General features: G+C 42.4%; 1 protein-coding gene across 1 annotated transcript in view; it reads right to left on the bottom strand.

Annotated features, from left to right (window-relative positions):
* Positions 1 to 20,835, bottom strand: part of LOC311223711 (kelch-like protein 10) — a gene marked incomplete at both ends in the record, with an annotated part of 105,085 nt that overhangs the window by 69,146 nt on the left and 15,104 nt on the right. Inside the window, 3 exons of the mRNA XM_084308483.1 lie at positions 14,891 to 15,040; positions 15,279 to 15,824; positions 16,095 to 16,524. Of these exons, the coding sequence (XP_084164609.1) occupies positions 14,891 to 15,040; positions 15,279 to 15,824; positions 16,095 to 16,524 (1,126 nt within the window). The remainder of the gene's footprint in view (positions 1 to 14,890; positions 15,041 to 15,278; positions 15,825 to 16,094; positions 16,525 to 20,835) is intronic.

Raw genomic sequence — 20,835 nt, 5'->3', positions numbered from 1 at the left:
CTTGCCCAAGGACACTTCGGCATGTGAACAGAAGGAGCTGGGATTCGAACCAATGACCAAACCATTGACCATTATGATCATTAGTTGACCTGCTAATACTCTGAGCCAGTATTTTGTGGTACATTGAGGTATACTTTGGGGAACTTTGAGGTTCTTTGGGTATATATTTGGGTATATATGATATATATATGATGATGATGGCGCTGCTCCGACCGGCTGCCTCTCTGTTCGCTCCGTCGAGACTGTGTTTACTTTTGTTAATATTTATAGTTTTTAGAGTTTTGTTCGTACCAACTGTTGGTGCATTTAATGTATATGACCGTCAGTCACTCATAGACATTGGATTACGGGAAACTTACCAACTGGATTACTCACTGGATCAGCTTTCCGAACTGCATCAATGGCCTGAAGAAATTCTCCGGAGATCAGGACCAGATCCTTTGTTCCTAGACCCCAGGAACAGAGGAACCAGACGGCGAGGGAAGAGGGCTGGGATCCGTAACAGGCTGAGATCCAGACGCCACCGTACACCACTGCCCAGTATATTGCTAGCCAATGTACAATCAATTGACAATAAACTGGATGACATCCGAGCAAGGATTCAATATCAAAGAGACGTTAGGGACTGCAACGTCCTCTGCTTCACCGAGACGTGGTTGACGCCGGACGTCCCAGACCACGCAATTCAACCGGCTGATCACTTCTTTATCCATCGCAAGGATCGGACATCAGCAGAGTCCGGTAAACAACGTGGATGAGGTATTGCCTTCATGTTTAACAAAAATTGGAGCGATCCAACTAATGTGAAGGAATTATCCAACCACTGCTCCCCAGAACTGGAATATATAACCATCAAGTGTCGTCCTTTCTTCCTCCCGAGGGAGTTAACGGCGATCGTCCTGGTCGGAGTGTATATTCCACCGCAAGCCAGCAACAAGGTTGCGCTCTCCAGACTACACGACGAGGTAAATAGAATCCAAGTGGCAAATGTTAACGCCGCCATTTTAGTTCTGGGAGATTTCAATAGCGCCAATCTGAGAAAGGTATTGCCTGACTTCTATCAGCATGTGACTTGCAACACCAGAGGCGGTAACATCCTAGATCACTGTTACACGCAATTTAAAGGTGGCTACAAGGCTCATTCTGATAGTGGCTTTGGTAAGTCAGATCACGCATCCATCTTTCTTTCACCAAAGTACAGACAGAGAATTAAAAGTACTCCCGTAGTCTCGCGAGAGGTGCAGAAATGGGATGTGACGTCAGAGGAGACGATCCGGTCAGTGTTTCACCACACAGACTGGAATGTGTTCCGCGACACAGATAACATTAATGTCTACACGGAGACAGTGCTGGACTATGTTTGTACTAGGGTGAAAGAAACAATCCCCACTACCAAAATGAAAGTTTACCCAAATCAAAAACCCTGGGTAGACAAATCCGTCCGTGAAGCTCTGAGAGAGCGCACCAAAGCATACAACGACGGCCTAGAGGCAGGCAACATGAATGACCACAAGGTGGCGCGATACAACGTAAGGAGGACAGTGTCAGAGGCCAAACGACGCTACAGGGATAAAATTGAACTCCAGTTTGAACAAGCTGACTCTAGAGCTATGTGGCAGGGGCTCAAAACGATGACAGACTACAAAGGCGCCTCCCTCAAACTGAACAGTGACATCTCCTTAGCAAATGACCTCAATACCTTCTATGCGAGGTTTGATGCTGGTAATAACAACACCAGCTCACAAGCCTCGGCAATGGGGGGGGGGGGGGGGTCGGCTGCTGATGGAGGCGCAGTGTTCAGGGTAACAGAGCATGAGGTGAGGCGGACCTTTAAAAAAGTGAATATCAGGAAGGCAGCAGGTCCAGACGGCATCCCCGGCCGCGTCCTAAAAGTCTGTGCCGACCAACTGGCCCCAGTATTCACTGACATATTTAACCTGTCCTTAGAACAGGCTGTCATCCCCACCTGCCTGAAGAAGTCCACTATTATCCCTGTACCCAAAAATCCAAGCCTGCTTGCCTCAACGACTACCGCCCTGTAGCTCTCACCTCCATAGCCATGAAGTGCTTTGAGAAGCTAGTAAAGGGCTACATCTGCTCCTCCCTCCCCATCAACATGGACCCCCTGCAATTTGCATACCGCCCCAACAGGTCCACGGAGGACGCCATATCCCATGTGCTGCACACAGCAGCATCACACCTGGACAAGAGGCAGGGGAACTATGTGAGAATGCTATTCATCGACTACAGCTCGGCATTCAATACCATAGTCCCCTCCATACTCATAGCCAAGCTCAGGGACCTGGGCTTGGGCTATGACCTCTGCCAGTGGGTCTTGGACTTCCTGACTGGCAGACCCCAGGTGGTGAGAGCAGGCAACTGCACCTCCTCATCCATCACCCTCAACATAGGGGCCCCCCAGGGCTGTGTTCTGAGTCCCCTCCTCTACTCCCTGTACACACACGACTGTGTGGCTCAGCGGAGTAGCAATACAATCGTCAAATTTGCTGACGACACAGTGGTGGTGGGCCTGATCTCTGCCAACGACGAGAGGGCCTACCTGGAAGAGGTCAAGGTCCTGGCGGGATGGTGCCAGGAAAACAGCCTCTCCCTGAACGTCAGCAAAACAAAGGAGATGATTGTGGACTTCAGGAGGTCGGGGGTCAAGGACTACAGCCCCCTCAGCATCGACGGGGCACCGGTTGAGAGAGTCAACAGCTTTAAGTACCTCGGAGCCTACATATCCGAGGACTTGACATGGACCACACACATTAACAGTGTTGTGAAGAAGGCACGACAACGCCTCTACTTCCTCAGGCGCCTAAGGAAGTTCCAAGTCAGCCAGAAGATCCTTAAGAACTTCTACTCATGTACAATAGAGAGCATCTTGACCGGCAACATCACCTCCTGGTTTGGGAATAGCACTGCACAAGACCAAAGCAGACTACAAAGAGTGACACGTTCAGCCGAACGCACAATTGGAGGGGGGCTCCCCACCCTCCAGAACATTTACTACAAGCGTTGCAAGGGCAAGGCTAAGAGAATCATTAAAGACTCCAGTCACCCGAACAACTGCCTCTTTGAACTGCTGCGGTCAGGCAAGCGATACAGGAGTCTCAAGGCGAGCACAGAAAGACTCAGAAGAAGCTTCTATCCCCAGGCCATCAGGCTGCTAAACGAACAATGAATGAACACTACACAACAACAACCACCAAACGCACATAGCACACACATCCACACGCACACACTCACTTTAAACAAACACACTGTAGCACCCACTCCACACACTTATAGCACACACCCACTTTAAACAAACACACTGTAGCACCCACTCCCCACACTTTATATTTATGGATGAAGGATTGCACTACAACTCGTACACCTTACTGTAAATTGTACCTAAAATTGTACCTCATCCCATTTCTGCTTTGCACTAGATAGTACTGTACATTAGTACACTGCATAGTATTGTGTATTGTATATTATATGGTAACTCAGAACATTGTACATATGTCTATACCGAACACTGTGACCTCATTTTCTTCTTCTAAATTCATGCTATATTATGTTATTATGTTATTTGATACTATCTTGTCTAGCACAGTCTCTGGAGCGTAACAGTAAGAAGCATTTTGTATGAAAGTATTCTGTACTTCTGTATGACAACTATTAAAGAACTTGAACTTGAACTTGAACTTGGTATTTCGTGATACTTTTGGTATTTTAGGGTATACTTTGGGGTACTTTGGGGTATTTGGGGGTACTTTGGGGTATACTTTGGGGTATTTTGGAGTATTTTGGGGTACTTTGGGGTATTTTAGGGTACTTTGGGGTATTTTGGGGTATACTTTGGGGTATGTTGGGGTACTTTGGGGTATTTTGGGGTACTTTGGGGTATTTTATGGTACTTTGGGGTATACTTTGGGGTATTTTGTGGTGTTTTAGGGTACGTTGGGGTATTTTGGGGTACTTTGTGGTATTTTCTGGTACTTTGGGGTATTTTGGGGTATACTTTGGGGTGTTTTGGGGTACTTTGGGGTATTTTGGGGTATTTTCTGGTACTTTGGGGTATTTTGGAGTATTTTGGGGTACTTTGGGGTATTTTGGGGTATTCTAGGGTACTTTGGGGTACTTTGGGGGTATTTTAGAGTACTTTAGGGTATTTTGGGGTATTTGATCATTAGTTGACCTGCTCTACCTCTGAGCCAGTATTTTGTGGTACATTGAGGTATACTTTGGGGAACTTTGAGGTTCTTTGGGGGTATTTTGTGATACTTTTGGTATTTTAGGGTATACTTTGGGGTACTTTGGGGGTATTTTGGGGTGCATTGGGATATACTTTGGGGTATTTTGGGGGTATTTTGGGGTACTTTGGGGTATTTTAGGGTACTTTGGGGTACTTTGGGGTACTTAGGGGTATTTTGGGGTATGATTTGGGGGTATTTTGGGGTACTTTGGGGTATTTTGGGGTATACTTTGGGGTATTTTGGGGTACTTTGGGGGTATTTTCTGCTACTTTGGGCTATTTTGGGGTATACTTTGGGGTAATTTGGGGTATTTTGGGGTACTTTGGGGTACTTTGGGGTATTTTGGGGTATTTTAGGGTACTTTGGGGTATTTTGGGGTACTTTGGGGTATTTGTGGGTACTTTGGGGTAATTTGGGGTATAATTTGGGGTATTTTCTGATACTTTGGGGTATTTTGGGGTATACTTTGGGGTATTTTGGGGTACTTTCGGGTATTTTGGGGTATTTTAGTGTACTTTGGGGTATTTTGGGGTATTTTGGGGTACTTTGGGGTATTTTCTGGTACTTTGGGGTATACTTTGCGGTATTTTGGGGTACGTTGGGGTGTTTTGGGAAATTTTTTGGTACTTTGGGCTATTTTCCGGTACTTTGGGGTATACTTTGGGGTATTTTGGGGTATTTTGGGGTGTTTTAGGGTATTTTGGGGTATTTTGGGGTACTTTGGGGTACTTTGGGGTATTTTCTGGTACTTTGGGGTATTTTGGGGTATACTTTGGGGTGTTTTGGGGTACTTTGGGGTATTTTGGGGTATTTTTAGGGTACTTTGGGGTATTTTCTGGTACTTTGGAGTATACTTTGGGGTATTTTGGGGTATTTTGGGGTACTTTGGGGTATTTTAGGGTACTTTGGGGGTATTCTGGGGTACTTTGGGGTACTTTGGGGGTAGTTTGGGCTATTTTGGGGTATACTTTGGGGTAATTTGGGGTATTTTGGGGTACTTTGGGGTACTTTGGGGGTATTTTGGGGTATTTTAGGGTACTTTGGGGTATTTTGGGGTACTTTGGGGTATTTTTGGGTACTTTGGGGTAATTTGGGGTATAATTTGGGGTATTTTCTGATACTTTGGGGTATTTTGGGGTATACTTTGGGGTATTTTGGGGTACTTTCGGGTATTTTGGGGTATTTTAGTGTACTTTGGGGTATTTTGGGGTATTTGGGGGTATTTTGGGGTATTTTGGGGTACTTTGGGGTATTTTCTGGTACTTTGGGGTATTTCCGGTACTTTGGGGTATTTTGGGGTACTTCGGGTACTTTGGGGTATTTTGGGGTATACTTTGGGGTATTTTGGGGTACTTTGGGGGGTATTTTCTGCTACTTTGGGCTATTTTGGGGTATACTTTGGGGTAATTTGGGGTATTTTGGGGTACTTTGGGGTACTTTGGGGGTATTTTGGGGTATTTTAGGGTACTTTGGGGTATTTTGGGGTACTTTGGGGTATTTTTGGGTACTTTGGGGAAATTTGGGGTATAATTTGGGGTATTTTCTGATACTTTGGGGTATTTTGGGGTATACTTTGGGGTATTTTGGGGTACCTTCGGGTATTTTGGGGTATTTTAGTGTACTTTGGGGTATTTTGGGGTATTTGGGGGTATTTTGGGGTATTTTGGGGGTATTTTGGGGTACTTTGGGGTATTTTCTGGTACTTTGGGGTATACTTTGCAGTATTTTGGGGTACTTTGGGGTGTTTTGGGGTATTTTTTGGTACTTTGGGGTATTTTCCTGTACTTTGGGGTATACTTTGGGGTATTTTGGGGTATTTTGGCGTGTTTTAGGGTATTTTGGGGTATTTTGGGGTACTTTGGGGTATTTTCTGGTACTTTGGGGTATTTTGGGGTATACTTTGGGGTGTTTTGGGGTACTTTGGGGTATTTTGGGGTATTTTTAGGGTACTTTGGGGTATTTTCTGGTACTTTGGAGTATACTTTGGGGTAATTTGGGGTATAATTTGGGGTATTTTCTGATACTTTGGGGTATTTTGGGGTATACTTTGGGGTATTTTGGGGTACTTTCGGGTATTTTGGGGTATTTTAGTGTACTTTGGGGTATTTTGGGGTATTTGGGGGTATTTTGGGGTATTTTTGGGTACTTTGGGGTATTTTCTGGTACTTTGGGGTATTTTTCGGTACTTTGGGGTATTTTGGGGTACTTCGGGTACTTTGGGGTATTTTGGGGTATACTTTGGGGGTCATTTGGGGTATTTTGGGGTACTTTGGGGTACTTTGGGATATTTTGGGGTATTTTAGGGTACTTTGGGGTATTTTGGGGTACTTTGGGGTATTTTTGGGTACTTTGGGGTAATTTGGGGTATCATTTGGGGTATTTTCTGATACTTTGGGGTATTTTGGGGTATACTTTGGGGTATTTTGGGGTACTTTTGGGTATTTTGGGGTATTTTAGTGTACTTTGGGGTATTTGGGGGTATTTTGGGGTATTTTGGGGTACTTTGGGGTATTTTCTGGTACTTTGGGGTATTTTCCGGTACTTTGGGGTATACTTTGGGGTATTTTGGGGTATTTTGGGGTGTTTTAGGGTATTTTGGGGTATTTTGGGGTACTTTGGGGTATTTTCTGGTACTTTGGGGTATTTTGGGGTATACTTTGGGGTGTTTTGGGGTACTTTGGGGTATTTTGGGGTATTTTTAGGGTACTTTGGGGTATTTTCTGGTACTTTGGAGTATACTTTGGGGTATTTTGGGGTATTTTGGGGTACTTTGGGGTATTTCAGGGTACTTTGGGGGTATTTTGGGGTATTTTGGGGTATTCTGGGGTACTTTGGGGTACTTTGGGGGTAGTTTGGGCTATTTTGGTGTATACTTTGGGGTAATTTGGGGTATTTTGGGGTACTTTGGGGTACTTTGGGGGTATTTTGGGGTATTTTAGGGTACTTTGGGGTATTTTGGGGTACTTTGGGGTATTTTTGGGTACTTTGGGGTAATTTGGGGTATAATTTGGGGTATTTTCTGATACTTTGGGGTATTTTGGGGTATACTTTGGGGTATTTTGGGGTACTTTCGGGTATTTTGGGGTATTTTAGTGTACTTTGGGGTATTTTGGGGTATTTGGGGGTATTTTGGGGTACTTTGGGGTATTTTCTGGTACTTTGGGGTATTTCCGGTACTTTGGGGTATTTTGGGGTACTTCGGGTATTTTGGGGTATACTTTGGGGTATTTTGGGGTACTTTGGGGGGTATTTTCTGCTACTTTGGGCTATTTTGGGGTATACTTTGGGGTAATTTGGGGTATTTTGGGGTACTTTGGGGTACTTTGGGGGTATTTTGGGGTATTTTAGGGTACTTTGGGGTATTTTGGGGTACTTTGGGGTATTTTTGGGTACTTTGGGGTAATTTGGGGTATAATTTGGGGTATTTTCTGATACTTTGGGGTATTTTGGGGTATACTTTGGGGTATTTTGGGGTACTTTCGGGTATTTTGGGGTATTTTAGTGTACTTTGGGGTATTTGGGGGTATTTTGGGGTATTTTGGGGTATTTTGGGGTACTTTGGGGTATTTTCTGGTACTTTGGGGTATACTTTGCAGTATTTTGGGGTACTTTGGGGTGTTTTGGGGTATTTTTTGGTACTTTGGGGTATTTTCCTGTACTTTGGGGTATACTTTGGGGTATTTTGGGGTATTTTGGCGTGTTTTAGGGTATTTTGGGGTACTTTGGGGTACTTTGGGGTATTTTCTGGTACTTTGGGGTATTTTGGGGTATACTTTGGGGTGTTTTGGGGTACTTTGGGGTATTTTGGGGTATTTTTAGGGTACTTTGGGGTATTTTCTGGTACTTTGGAGTATACTTTGGGGTAATTTGGGGTATAATTTGGGGTATTTTCTGATACTTTGGGGTATTTTGGGGTATACTTTGGGGTATTTTGGGGTACTTTCGGGTATTTTGGGGTATTTTAGTGTACTTTGGGGTGTTTTGGGGTATTTGGGGGTATTTTGGGGTATTTTGGGGTACTTTGGGGTATTTTCTGGTACTTTGGGGTATTTTCCGGTACTTTGGGGTATTTTGGGGTACTTCGGGTACTTTGGGGTATTTTGGGGTATACTTTGGGGTATTTTGGGGTACTTTGGGGGTATTTTCTGCTACTTTGGGCTATTTTGGGGTATACTTTGGGGTAATTTGGGGTATTTTGGGGTACTTTGGGGGTATTTTGGGGTATTTTAGGGTACTTTGGGGTATTTTGGGGTACTTTGGGGTATTTTTGGGTACTTTGGGGTAATTTGGGGTATAATTTGGGGTATTTTCTGATACTTTGGGGTATTTTGGGGTATACTTTGGGGTATTTTGGGGTACTTTCGGGTATTTTGGGGTATTTTAGTGTACTTTGGGGTATTTTGGGGTATTTGGGGGTATTTTGGGGTATTTTGGGGTACTTTGGGGTATTTTCTGGTACTTTGGGGTATACTTTGCGGTATTTTGGGGTACTTTGGTGTGTTTTGGGGTATTTTTTGGTACTTTGGGGTATTTTCCGGTACTTTGGGGTATACTTTGGGGTATTTTGGGGTATTTTGGGGTGTTTTAGGGTATTTTTTGGGGTATTTTGGGGTACTTTGGGGTACTTTGGGGTATTTTCTGGTACTTTGGGGTATTTTGGGGTATACTTTGGGGTGTTTTGGGGTACTTTGGGGTATTTTGGGGTATTTTTAGGGTACTTTGGGGTATTTTATGGTACTTTGGAGTATACTTTGGGGTATTTTGGGGTATTTGGGGATATTTGGGGGTATTTTGGGGTATTTTGGGGTACTTTGGGGTATTTTCTGGTACTTTGGGGTATTTTCCGGTACTTTGGGGTATACTTTGGGGTATATTGGGGGTATTTTGGGGTGTTTTAGGGTATTTTGGGGTATTTTGGGGTACTTTGGGGTACTTTGGGGTATTTTCTGGTACTTTGGGGTATTTTGGGGTATACTTTGGGGTGTTTTGGGGTACTTTGGGGTATTTTGGGGTATTTTTAGGGTACTTTGGGGTATTTTCTGGTACTTTGGAGTATACTTTGGGGTATGTTGGGGTACTTTGGGGTATTTTAGGGTACTTTGGGGGTATTTTGGGGTATTTTGGGGTACTTTGGGGTACTTTGGGGTATTTCGGGGTATTTTGGGGTACTTTGGGGTACTTTGGGGTACTTTGGGGTAATTTGGGGTATAATTTGGGGTATTTTCTGATACTTTGGGGTATTTTGGGGTATACTTTCGGGTATTTTGGGGTACTTTCGGGTATTTTGGGGTATTTTAGTGTACTTTGGGGTATTTTGGGGTATTTGGGGGTACTTTGGGGTATTTTGGGGTATTTTGGGGTACTTTGGGGTATTTTCTGGTACTTTGGGGTATTCTGGGGTACTTTGGGGTACTTCGGGGTATTTTAGGGTACTTTGGGGTATTTTGGGGTACTTTGGGGTATTTTCTGGTACTTTGGGGTATTCTGGGGTACTTTGGGGTACTTTGGGGTACTTCGGGGTATTTTAGGGTACTTTGGGGTATTTTGGGGTACTTTGGGGTATTTTATGGTACTTTGGGGGTATTTTGGGGTATACTTTGGGGTATTTTAGGGTACTTTGGGGTATTTTGGGGTATACTTTGGGGTATTTTGGGGTATTTTGGGATACTTTGGGGTATTTTGGGGTACTTTAGGGTATTTTCTGGTACTTTGGGGTGATTCAATCTTTGGGGTATTTTGGGGTATTTTTGGGTATTTTAGGGTACTTTTGGGTACTTTGGGGTATTTTAGGGTAATTTAACCGTAACCGTATACAATAAAGTGCATTTACAACCTGTAAATGGGTTCACTCTTTTCATTGTTTTCATGCATCGCCTGTCTGTATATCGGCCCTGCGTGCTTGTGAGGAGCAATGTTGCGACATTCCAGCTAACGTTATACTGCTTATTATGGCAGCCAGCTACAACAAGCTCACGGTGGCTAATTAGCCAGGGTAACGTTAATCGTTACACTAAATTCTCATATTAACACAACGTTCTAATATTCACATTTCTCTTGTTTGAGACTCACCAAGGGTTTCTCTGATGCTAACTAGCAACCAGGCCCGGACAGCCCATCGGGAGCACCGGGAGTTTTCCCGGTGGCCTGGCCTGCACAGATAAAAAAAAAAAATGTATATAAATGCCATTGTTTCTAGTTGTGGCGGCGGCGCGGCGCGATAGTTAGATAACCTAGGTGGGTGGGGAACAACCAGGATTTCACTGTCTGCGGCAGAGTTGGAGAACTATCTGACTCTCTCCCTCACGCGGATCACAATGGAGCCGTGCTGCCGCTTGTGATTGGTGGAGGCGGGACCAGGCGATACAACTGATTGACAGCGGAGGCGGCGAATGGAATGGCAGACGGCACTCAGATGCAGAATAACAGCCAGGCAATGAGCCAGGTTGATTGATTGATTGATTGATTGATTGATTGATTGATTGATTGAAAACTTTATTAACAGATTGCAGAATGGGTACAGTACAGTACAGCTCAATGCATACAATTGTTAAGGGGATGCAGACCAGAGAAAGACTTTCGTCTTGTTTACATCAGGGTCCCCCATTTTTTATTCATCGTAACATATATGACATACAGATAGACAGTACTGCTACATCTATACATTTATGACATACCAGATTTGCAAATACAGTACTGTTTGTGATACGAAAAGAGTCCAGAAAAGAAGTATATACATTTGACGTAGAAACTGTACATTGGAAGAGGTTTGGTAGGTGGGGGGGGGGGGGGGGGGGGTACTGTACATTGGAGGTGGTTGGGTGGGTGGGGGGGAGGTTGGGTAGGAGGGGTAGGAGGGGTGGGTGGGGGACACTGTACAACTGTACAAGCAACACTGTACATTGGAATATTGACAAGACCATACTTGGTCATTTTTACTGTACATTGGAGGGGGTTGTGAGGGACTCGGGAGAGATACAGTAGAGCGAAAGTCAATTAACGTTGATGTCAAGATGGACAGTGGAAGAAAAAGAAAGGGTGGAGGAGAGAGGGATAAAACAAAGAAAAAGAAAGGCCCTTACAGGAGAGAGTGGTTAACTGTATTATAATAGTAAATAGAAAAATATGTTGTGCTCTTGCTTTTTTCTTTTTGAAGGTGGAGAGAGTAGCATTGCTAGTGCCACAACAGTTTTATTTGAGGTCCATAACAGTACATTGTACTAAGCAATTGTTGGCTCATTAGTTTGTGATTCACATGCACTAAAATTCACCAGAATGCAGGAAATTAAGTCTTTGTAACAAAACATTTCCTGGTGGGGGACCCCAAGACCCCCCGCTTAAAAAGTGGCCTGATTGGGGCTATATTTCGCGCTATATCTCCCGGTATGAATTATTTCCCCAGTCCGGCCCTGCTAGCAACCGTCGACGAGTGTATGGTAAATCCGCTCGCGCACTTTTCACAATATCCACAAAGGTTCTTTTTCCTAAATCAACTCAGGGTATCATAGAAGTATTCTCTCATATACTGCTCTTCTATCAGTAATCTGCTGATAGTTATCATATATCAAGTATTCTTTCTCACGTTACAATTATTTCCGACGCGAGGGACATCTTAACATCCACCTGGTGTCATTCTTGACTCGAAAAAAGAAAGAACTGGTCTTGACCGGAGTTCAAGGTTAAACGTACGAGGCGGGCCTAACGCTCTGATTGGTCAAATCTCATTTCAATGTTACATCAGTTTTGGAGTCATTAACTATTCGTTGCATTATTTTCGTTGCAAGTATTCACTCACTATTTCTATACAATACTTTCTATTCCCTAGAATCAATTAAACAAATGCTAGGATGCAGTTGCTCTTCTCTAGTAACCTGGGGTTACACAAACCTGAAGAAGCAGATGCATAACATGCCATTTGCCCTTGTTTACCCTCGTCTAATTTGCAAAAATGTAAAGAATATAAAGTTAATGTAATTTCTACACATCATGGTAAAACATGTAAATGAAACAGTTGGAAAGTGTATTTCATTACTTATGATGGAGCTACAGTAAGCTAACTGGTCCATCTCCACTTCCAGTCATTCTGCAGGTCTCTCTCTGTACTGCACACACAGAGATGAGAAGGTACCTATCTTCTGGTCTGACTCTGGGGAAAAGGTTGGCGTGTTCCTTCGATTTTTATGTGTGAGAAAACTATATATATTTCTTTAAACAGTTGACACACTCACACTCTTCAGCTGTTATTCCTCACACATCAGGCATAAGCATGATAAACATTAACTTGTTATTACTGTATATTTCTGTATATCTTTGGCTGTATAGTTTATATTTAAGATTTTTGAATGTATATACATACGAGAATGTATATCCCAGACTGTATTTTATTCTTTATTGTATTTTATTCTTATTTGTTAAATTATTATATTCTTATTTGAGTCCTATTGACTACTTAAATGTTTATTGTTCAATGTGAGCGATCTGTAGTGCCGAATTTCCCTCGGGATTAATAAAGGATTTCTATTCTATTCTATTCTATTCATCACGTACATTCTTGTCTATAGGCTCTGCTCTCAAGAGGCTCCCAGCTAAATTTTGGGGACGGGGGGACGGGGGACGGGGGACGGGGGGGGCGGGGGGGCGGATGGAGAGACAAGGCAGATGTAGAGCCGCCGCCTGACAACAGGAACCGTCAGATGGTCTCTTTATTATATTACATGACTCCTGCTGGACCCACGCAAGCATCTGTTCCTCCACTCTGCCCCCCACTGCAGGCTCCCACACAGCTCTCCTCTGAAGAATGAGAAGAGAACACTAATTAGGACAGCAATGCAGACACGGCAGAATGCACCGCGGCGAGGAAGAAGAGAAGCAAGTGGTCGTCTGACGTCTTTGATGTGTTCGTTGAGGCACACAATGGAAGCAGAAATTAATAGTTGTTGAATAATTTGTTCTAAAGATTAGATTAGATTCAAATGTATTGTCATGTTGCATCAAGTGAATGCAGTCTGTTACTAACATTACGTAATGTTGCTATCCGCTAACCCTCTTACCTACTGACTTTTTACGTATGTACCCTACTACTATGCTACTATTCTTATACTACCACCTATCTTGCTAATATGTCTATACTACTATGCACTCAATATTATTTGTCAAACAATGCCATTGACCCTTATCTGCCAGAGATGTATACCCCTCCTGGTTACTTATTAGATTAGATTAGGTTCTAATTTATTGTCATTATACAGCACAAGTACAGTACAACGGAAATAAGTTTGCCATCCAACCAGAGTGCAAATGTAACAGTAAAGTGCAACAGCAATGTACAATGTACAGGTGATTAAACTGGGTACAAAATATACAAATTAGTACTGTTGAGTGTAGTGCTAATCAGATGTATGTACAGTTGTATTATAATTGTATTGTATTATACCTGTACAGTGATACAGGTATACAGACAGTATGGTAGTAGTCATACTGGCCAGCAGCATAACTAGTAAGAGTAAGATATGTACAGATAATATAATATAGATATAGTATCTACAGATATGTAAAAGGACTATGTGCAGGTAAGTACAGACAGGTGTGGATAGATATATATGCGGGGAGAATAAATATATATATGTATATATAATATGGTATATGCAGCATTATTGTACATGCTATCATACAGAGCTATGGGTTGTATATAGAGGGGTTATATGCAGGTATATGCAGACAAATATGTATATATATATAAATGCGGTAATGCGGCATAAATATGCAGTATATACAGCACTGTTGTACATACTGTGTGTATGTGTGTGTGTTTGTTAGGGGTCCAGTATCAGTGAGGAGAGATGGTAGCCTCCATATAGAGAGAGTGATCTGCAATCTGCTTGGGTTGGAGGTGCAATTCCTAACAGGCTCAACCATATGGATAAAAGTACCCATATTATGTGCATTACACAAACCAAAAACAGATATTATGTGCATTACACAAACTAAAAACAGATATTGTCGGAATTACTAGAAGAAAGAAACGTAACCACCTTTGGCTGATAGTAATTTATTCATTAATTAGGATTTCTTTTGGACTGGTCTAATAAATGTTTACGGTTCTTAGATGGATCCCCCTGCTGCCTCCTCCTCCTCCAGGGGTCACTGCAGGGCGCCACGGGGAGCGGCGTACTGGCTCATATTAGGCAGGCCATGCATTATGCAGCAGCTTAGGGCACTGCGGTGGATCTTCATGTCCTCGGCTACCGTCCACCTGTCGCTGCTCTGGTCGTAGCGCTCCACGTTGGAGGTGGTGTTGAAGCCATTGAAGCCATTGAAGCCTCCGACCACGAAGAGCAGGTCATCCAACACCCCGATGCCAAAGTTGCTGCGGGGGGTGAGCATGGTGGGCAGGGCGCGCCAGGAGTCAGTCAAGGGGCTGTAGGCCTCGGAGATATCCAGGCGTTTTTTACCGTCTATCCCTCCCACCTGAGGACAGGACACATGAGAGGAATGTTTTAGTGTGTGTCTCAGGTAGACAGGCAGGCAGACACATTATTAATCCACTTAGGGAAATGAGGGCATCACACCAGCATTGCAAGTCAAATGATACATAATGTATCTATCAAAATATCTAGTATAAAGCATTTGTCTCCACGTGCACCTACCACATAGACTTGACCTCCGTACGCAGCGACTCCCACTCCTTGACGCCTGCTGCTCATGGGGGCGATCAGAGTCCACTGGTTGGTGTCTGGGCTGTAGCACTCAGCTGTGAGCAGACACTCCGCCCCGTTGAAGCCACCACAGATGTAAACCTGTAATAAGAAAGAATATTCTAATTTAGTTTATATATTCCATTTAATTTCATTCTACTTTAATTGTCTGTTAATGTTGATGCACCAAAGGACCAAGACAAATGCCTTGTATGTGCAAGCTTACTTGGCAATAAAGACATGTATGATGTCTGATTCTGAATGATACCAATCGCTTAGTTTTTAATGTGAACGTTCCTTGGGTTCATCTACCACACGTGTGTTCCTCAGTTCCACCCACCTTGCCGTGGAGCGCTGCGGCACCGGCGTCGCTCCTGTGCTCCAGCATGGGGGAAATCACTGTCCATTGGTTGGTTTCAGGCTCGTAGCGCTCGGCGGTGTTCAGTCGCACGTGTCCGTCGAACCCTCCCATGGCATAGATACAGCCGCCCAACGCGACCACGCTGACGAAACAGCGGTGTGAGTGCATGGGAGCCGCCTGCAGCCAGCTATGAGTGACAGGGTTGAACCTGCGCACAATGTTGAGAGGCTTTACGCCGTTGTGGCCGCCGACGCAGTAGACCAGACCGTGGAGATAAGCTGTGTCGTGGTAGGCCCGGGGACTCTCCGCCTCAACGCTCACGCCCATCCATCCACCGGCTCGGATATCGTAAGCCTCCATGCCATTGGTCACGCTGCCGCCACTCCAGCCTCCGATGGCCAATAGGACCTCCTGGGGCAGGCGTGGGCGCCTCATGGGGTTTGGGAGCCTGTTGGAGCCAGGGGGTTTCAGGACGCTGAGGATGACGGGCCTGCAGTCGTGGCTTTCCCTCACCATAGGGTTGTTCTGGACGTTGTTATGGAAGTAGTCAGGCCTCATCAATCCCATGCGAACCTGGGAAGAGACAAGCAGACAGCGGGTACAACTTAGACAGTGGTTGTAGACGGTTTCACTGGAATTCTGTTGCTAGGGAACGGTTTGGACCCAAATGTTTGAGAACCACTGTACTAGGGAACCTAGTGTTGTTTTAATGCAATGCACAGTAATACAATTAGTTACCTTGGGAAGCAGCAAAGGGATGTGTGTTTTACGCTCTTCACAGGAGTGGTCGATCCAACAGAGGATGGCCTCGAACACCGTCTCCTCGCTCTTCACGTTTAGATCATCCCTCTCGATGATGTCCACCAGTTGCTGCAGGGACAGCTCCACAAACTCCTGTGAGACACGCAGCATCTCCTCAAAGTGACACACGATGAAGAGATAGGCCTTGTGCCTCAGGTCAGGGCAGCAGTAGATGTCCACGAACCTCCAGATGCCAACACAATTTTCCAGAGACAGCTGGCCTTCTAGGAAGTCATAGCATGCTCCCATTATGCCAGTGACGAGAAGCTGGTCTGCTGCCACCAGAAGCTCTTCCACGTTCTCTGCTGTCACCGGCACAACGCGTGTGTAGGCGTACTCTATGATGAGCTGCATCATAGCCGCGGACACCCCAGGGATAGTGTAGACTAGTTTCTCTGAGTCGCTCCAGCGAGTGAAGAGGGTTCTGTGGGATGCAGAGTATAGAGATATCTGATGAGTAAACAGTAAGCAACATTCTGTCCTGTGTAGTAATATAGTTTCACTGTAGAAGTATAGGGTCTTAGCACAGTAGAAGTATAATATATTTTCACAGTAGAAGTACAGTATAGTATCTTTATACAGTATAAGTACAGTATAGTATTGTTTTACAGTAGAAGTACAGTATAGTATCTTTTTACAGTAGACATACAGTATAGTATATTTTTACAGTAGACACAGTATAGTATCTTTTTACAGTAGAAGTACAGTATAGTATCTTTTTACTAACCAAGTTAACCTGAACCAAGCTACCCTGAACCAAGCTAAACTTACATGAAATAGGCGCTGCAGCCACACAGGATTGCCTTGTGGGCGTTAAACTCAGTGCTGTTGACTTTAATAACCACATCACAGAACCTTCCCTCCAGACGCAGTTCATTAAGGATTCTACAGGACATTGTTTCCTTTTCCATGTGGGGATTTTAAAATTGTATCTACAGTATATATTCAAGCTTACAGACAAGTAGCCGGAAACAACAAGTGAGATCTTCTGAGAGAATTGTTGAATAGATACACAAATGTTCTAGAATGTTTGATTATGACATCATACTGTGACATCACAACGGAACATCATACTGTGACATCACAACGGAACATCACAACGGAACATATTTGAGTTCCATTTGAATAATATAATTATGTATGATATAATATAATGTAATATAATAATAAAGTATAATATATTTAGTTTCCATTTGAATAATATATATATTATGTCTAAAAACATGACATTCTTTAGAAGTCTTAAAATATATTTTTTTAATTTAAGTTAAAATAAATGTAAAATAATAATAACGTTATTTATATAGCACCATTCATACAGATTGCAGCTCAAAGTGCTTTACAAAAAAAACAAAAACAAAAGGATACAAAAGAAATAAAATAATTACAATCACTCCATAACTAAGGATGGAAATTACAAGACATGAAAATGATAAAAACGGTAATAAAACAACTAGATAAGATAGTAAAAATTGCTAAATAAGACAAACAGTAAGACAATAACATAAGACAATAAAATAATTAGAAATAAAATAATAAGAAAGACTGAAAAATTTAATAGTTAAAATAATAAAATAGCTAAATTTGATAGTAAACAATAAGCAAAAAATGTAATAACACTAAAATAAGACATTAACACTTTGATCGCCAGGCTTAAATTCAGAATAAACCATCCCACGCCAGCTCTATTTGTCTATGGGGATGTTTACCTTCTTTGCAGGGCTATAACTTTTTAAATTGTATTGCTAAATTGACATTACTATGGCCCATTCAACGTCCTATATCTATTGTTCAGGGTGTAGCAACGTTATACTTTTTCATTCACATATTCATACTAAAATACGGTCTAAAGTATAAGTATGTTTTTATCGTTTTCTGCAGCTTTCTCCAGAACGTGATTTATAGCCCCAAATGCATTATATTGATGATGAAATACAGTTTGATAGGAATCTGCGCGAGATAAAAAATTTCAAATGGACGTGCTTCTAGAAGTTACTACTGATCATCTGATGTTGACCGGATGGGGGGGGGGGTCATTTATAATTCCTTGGCCAAAGTTAGATGATTCATCTAGTGTGGGTGATATGATCATTAGAGCAGTTAGTATCGAACACGTTAAAAAATAACACTGAATCTTACCGTAGCTTCCTCATAGCGTTGGGCGATGAGCGTGGAACAGAAATATTCCTATTATGGGATGTAGAAATAGGCGATCCATTTCCAGGTTGTATAATAGTATATAAGGTTGTATAATAGTATATACGTCCAAATCATGTTGTTTATCGAGTTATTGGTAACGGATTGCTATCCGTTGTGTCTAGCTCGAGTCCTGGGACTATTACCGAGTGATCGGACCGAATTGAAATGAGCACCAGCTTCCATTTCCTGTTTCCGCTCTGGGCGATCTGCCGATCGGCCACCAGATGGCGCTATTGAATCGTTGGAGAGTTGAGAGGGGCTCAACAGTAGATCTCAAGTCTCCGGGGGAGAAATATGATTTCGATCACAGATTTTTTAAATATTGATATCAAAGACGTGGTACGCGTCTTTGGCAGAATGAGCATGGCGGGGAAAGACGTCGCGTTTTTGGCGATTAAAGAACAAAACAAAAAAAATAAAAAATACATAACACAATGATAACAATGATAATAAAATATTTAAGTAAAAATAATAGAAATAAAGAAAAATAAGACAATAAAATAAAGATAATAATTCATTTAAAAGCTATTTTAAAAAGGTACGTTTTGAGCAGTGCCAACCGAGTGCGCTGAAGTACAGTATAGTATCTTTTTACAGTAGACATACAGTAAGTATTTTTTTACAGTAGACGTACTGGGATGGGCCCGATTACTCATAGCTATGAGAAAAATCGATCTTAAATTATTTAAAAAAAAATCTTTTTTTTGTACATATTTGTTTCACATGTATGTATAAGATTATAATTGTTTGTTGGTTTCCTTAAACTTATACTGAATGAACAAAATTAAGTAAAAGAAATAAAAAAAATCAATATATATATTTTTTTTTCTTTGAGTTTTTTTCCCCTTTTCGAGTAATACATGATCACTCGAGTATAGCATGCAATCAATCGATCTGGATTCTTCTTAAAAATGCCCATCCAGTATAGTATCCTTTTACTAACCAAGTTAACCTGAACCAAGCTAACCTGAACCAAGCTAAACATACCTGAAATAGGCGCTGCAGCCACACAGGATTGCCTTGTGGGCGTTAAACTCAGTACTGTTGACTTTAATAACCACATCACAGAACCTTCCCTCCAGACGCAGTTCATTATGGATTGTACAGGACATTGTTTCCTTTTCCATGTGGGGATTTTAAAATTGTATCTAGAGTATATATTCAAGCTTACAGACAAGTAACCGGAGACAACAAGTGAGATCTTCACTTGACTTCTGAGATCTGAGATCTTCTGAGAGAATTGTTGAATAGATACACAAATGTTCTAGAATGTTTGATTATGACATCATACTGTGACATCACACAACGGAACATCATACTGTGACATCATACTGTGACATCACAACGGAACATATTTGAGTTCCATTTGAATAATATAAATAAAAAAAAAGTTAAATAGTTAAAATAATTAAATAGCTAAATTTGATAGTAAACAATAAGAAAACATGTAATAACACTAAAATAAGACATTAAAAAAGAACAAATAATATTATAAAAAAAAATACATAAAACAATGATAACAATGCTAATAAAATATTTAAGTAAAAATAATAGAAATAAAGAAAAATAAGACAATAAAATAAAGATAATAATTCATTTGGAGTTGCTCTATTATGACTCTAAGCACAACTTTACATCTGACGCAAACTGTAAGTTTCCCTCGTTTGAGGTGCTCCTGTTGCGTCCCTCTCCCCCCAACAGAAAGTGTGGCTGCCTGCTTCATCCCTCCACTGCATCCTTTGTAATGGCTGTCCTTTACTGCCCCCCAGGCCCTTACACCCTCTTCCTAGATGAGTTTTCCACTTTCATCTCTGAGCTTGTTACGCGCTCAGATAACATTTTAATTGTTGGTGATTTTAACATTCATTCCAACAAAACTCGGTCTCATTCAAATCGTTGACCAACCCACTCACAGTGGTGGGAACACCCTTGACCTAGTCCTAGCCCGTGGTCTCACTGTGTCAGATTTGACCGTTTCCCTGATATTCCTGCTCTCTCAGACCACTACCTCATCAAATTTCAAATTGATTTGACGGTTTCTCATCCAGACAGTGTAGAATCCTACATGAGCCGTCGTATTAACGCCTCAACTGTCCCAATTCTAGTTAACTGCCTACCAGACACCCTCTCTCCATTCCTCTCTTACTCTGGCCCCCTCGATCTCTTTACAGACAAACTTAACGCCGCCCTTCGTAGCACGCTCGACATTGTCGCTCCCCTTAAGCCTAAAATTAAACGTGCTCCGCAAAAACAAACTCCCTGGTTTACGGAGGAAACTCGCTCCTTTAAAAACGCTTGTTGCAAACTTGAACATAAATGGCATTCGACCAAACTCGAAGTATTCCGCCTTGCCTGGAATGATAGTTTACGTAACTACAAAAAGGCACATAAAGGCACAAAACCTCATATTTTTCCAGGCTCATTAATGAAAACAAAAACAACTCAAAGTTTCTGTTTGACACAGTTGCAAAACGTACTCAAGTGCCCTAAACCATGCGTTCTTGGCTAACGAATTCATTAAATTCTTTACCAAGAA

This window comes from Notolepis coatsorum, assembly GCF_963971535.1.
Source record: "Notolepis coatsorum genome assembly, chromosome: 2".
NCBI lineage: Eukaryota > Metazoa > Chordata > Actinopteri > Aulopiformes > Paralepididae > Notolepis > Notolepis coatsorum.
This window is presented reverse-complemented; position numbering and strand designations above follow the sequence as displayed.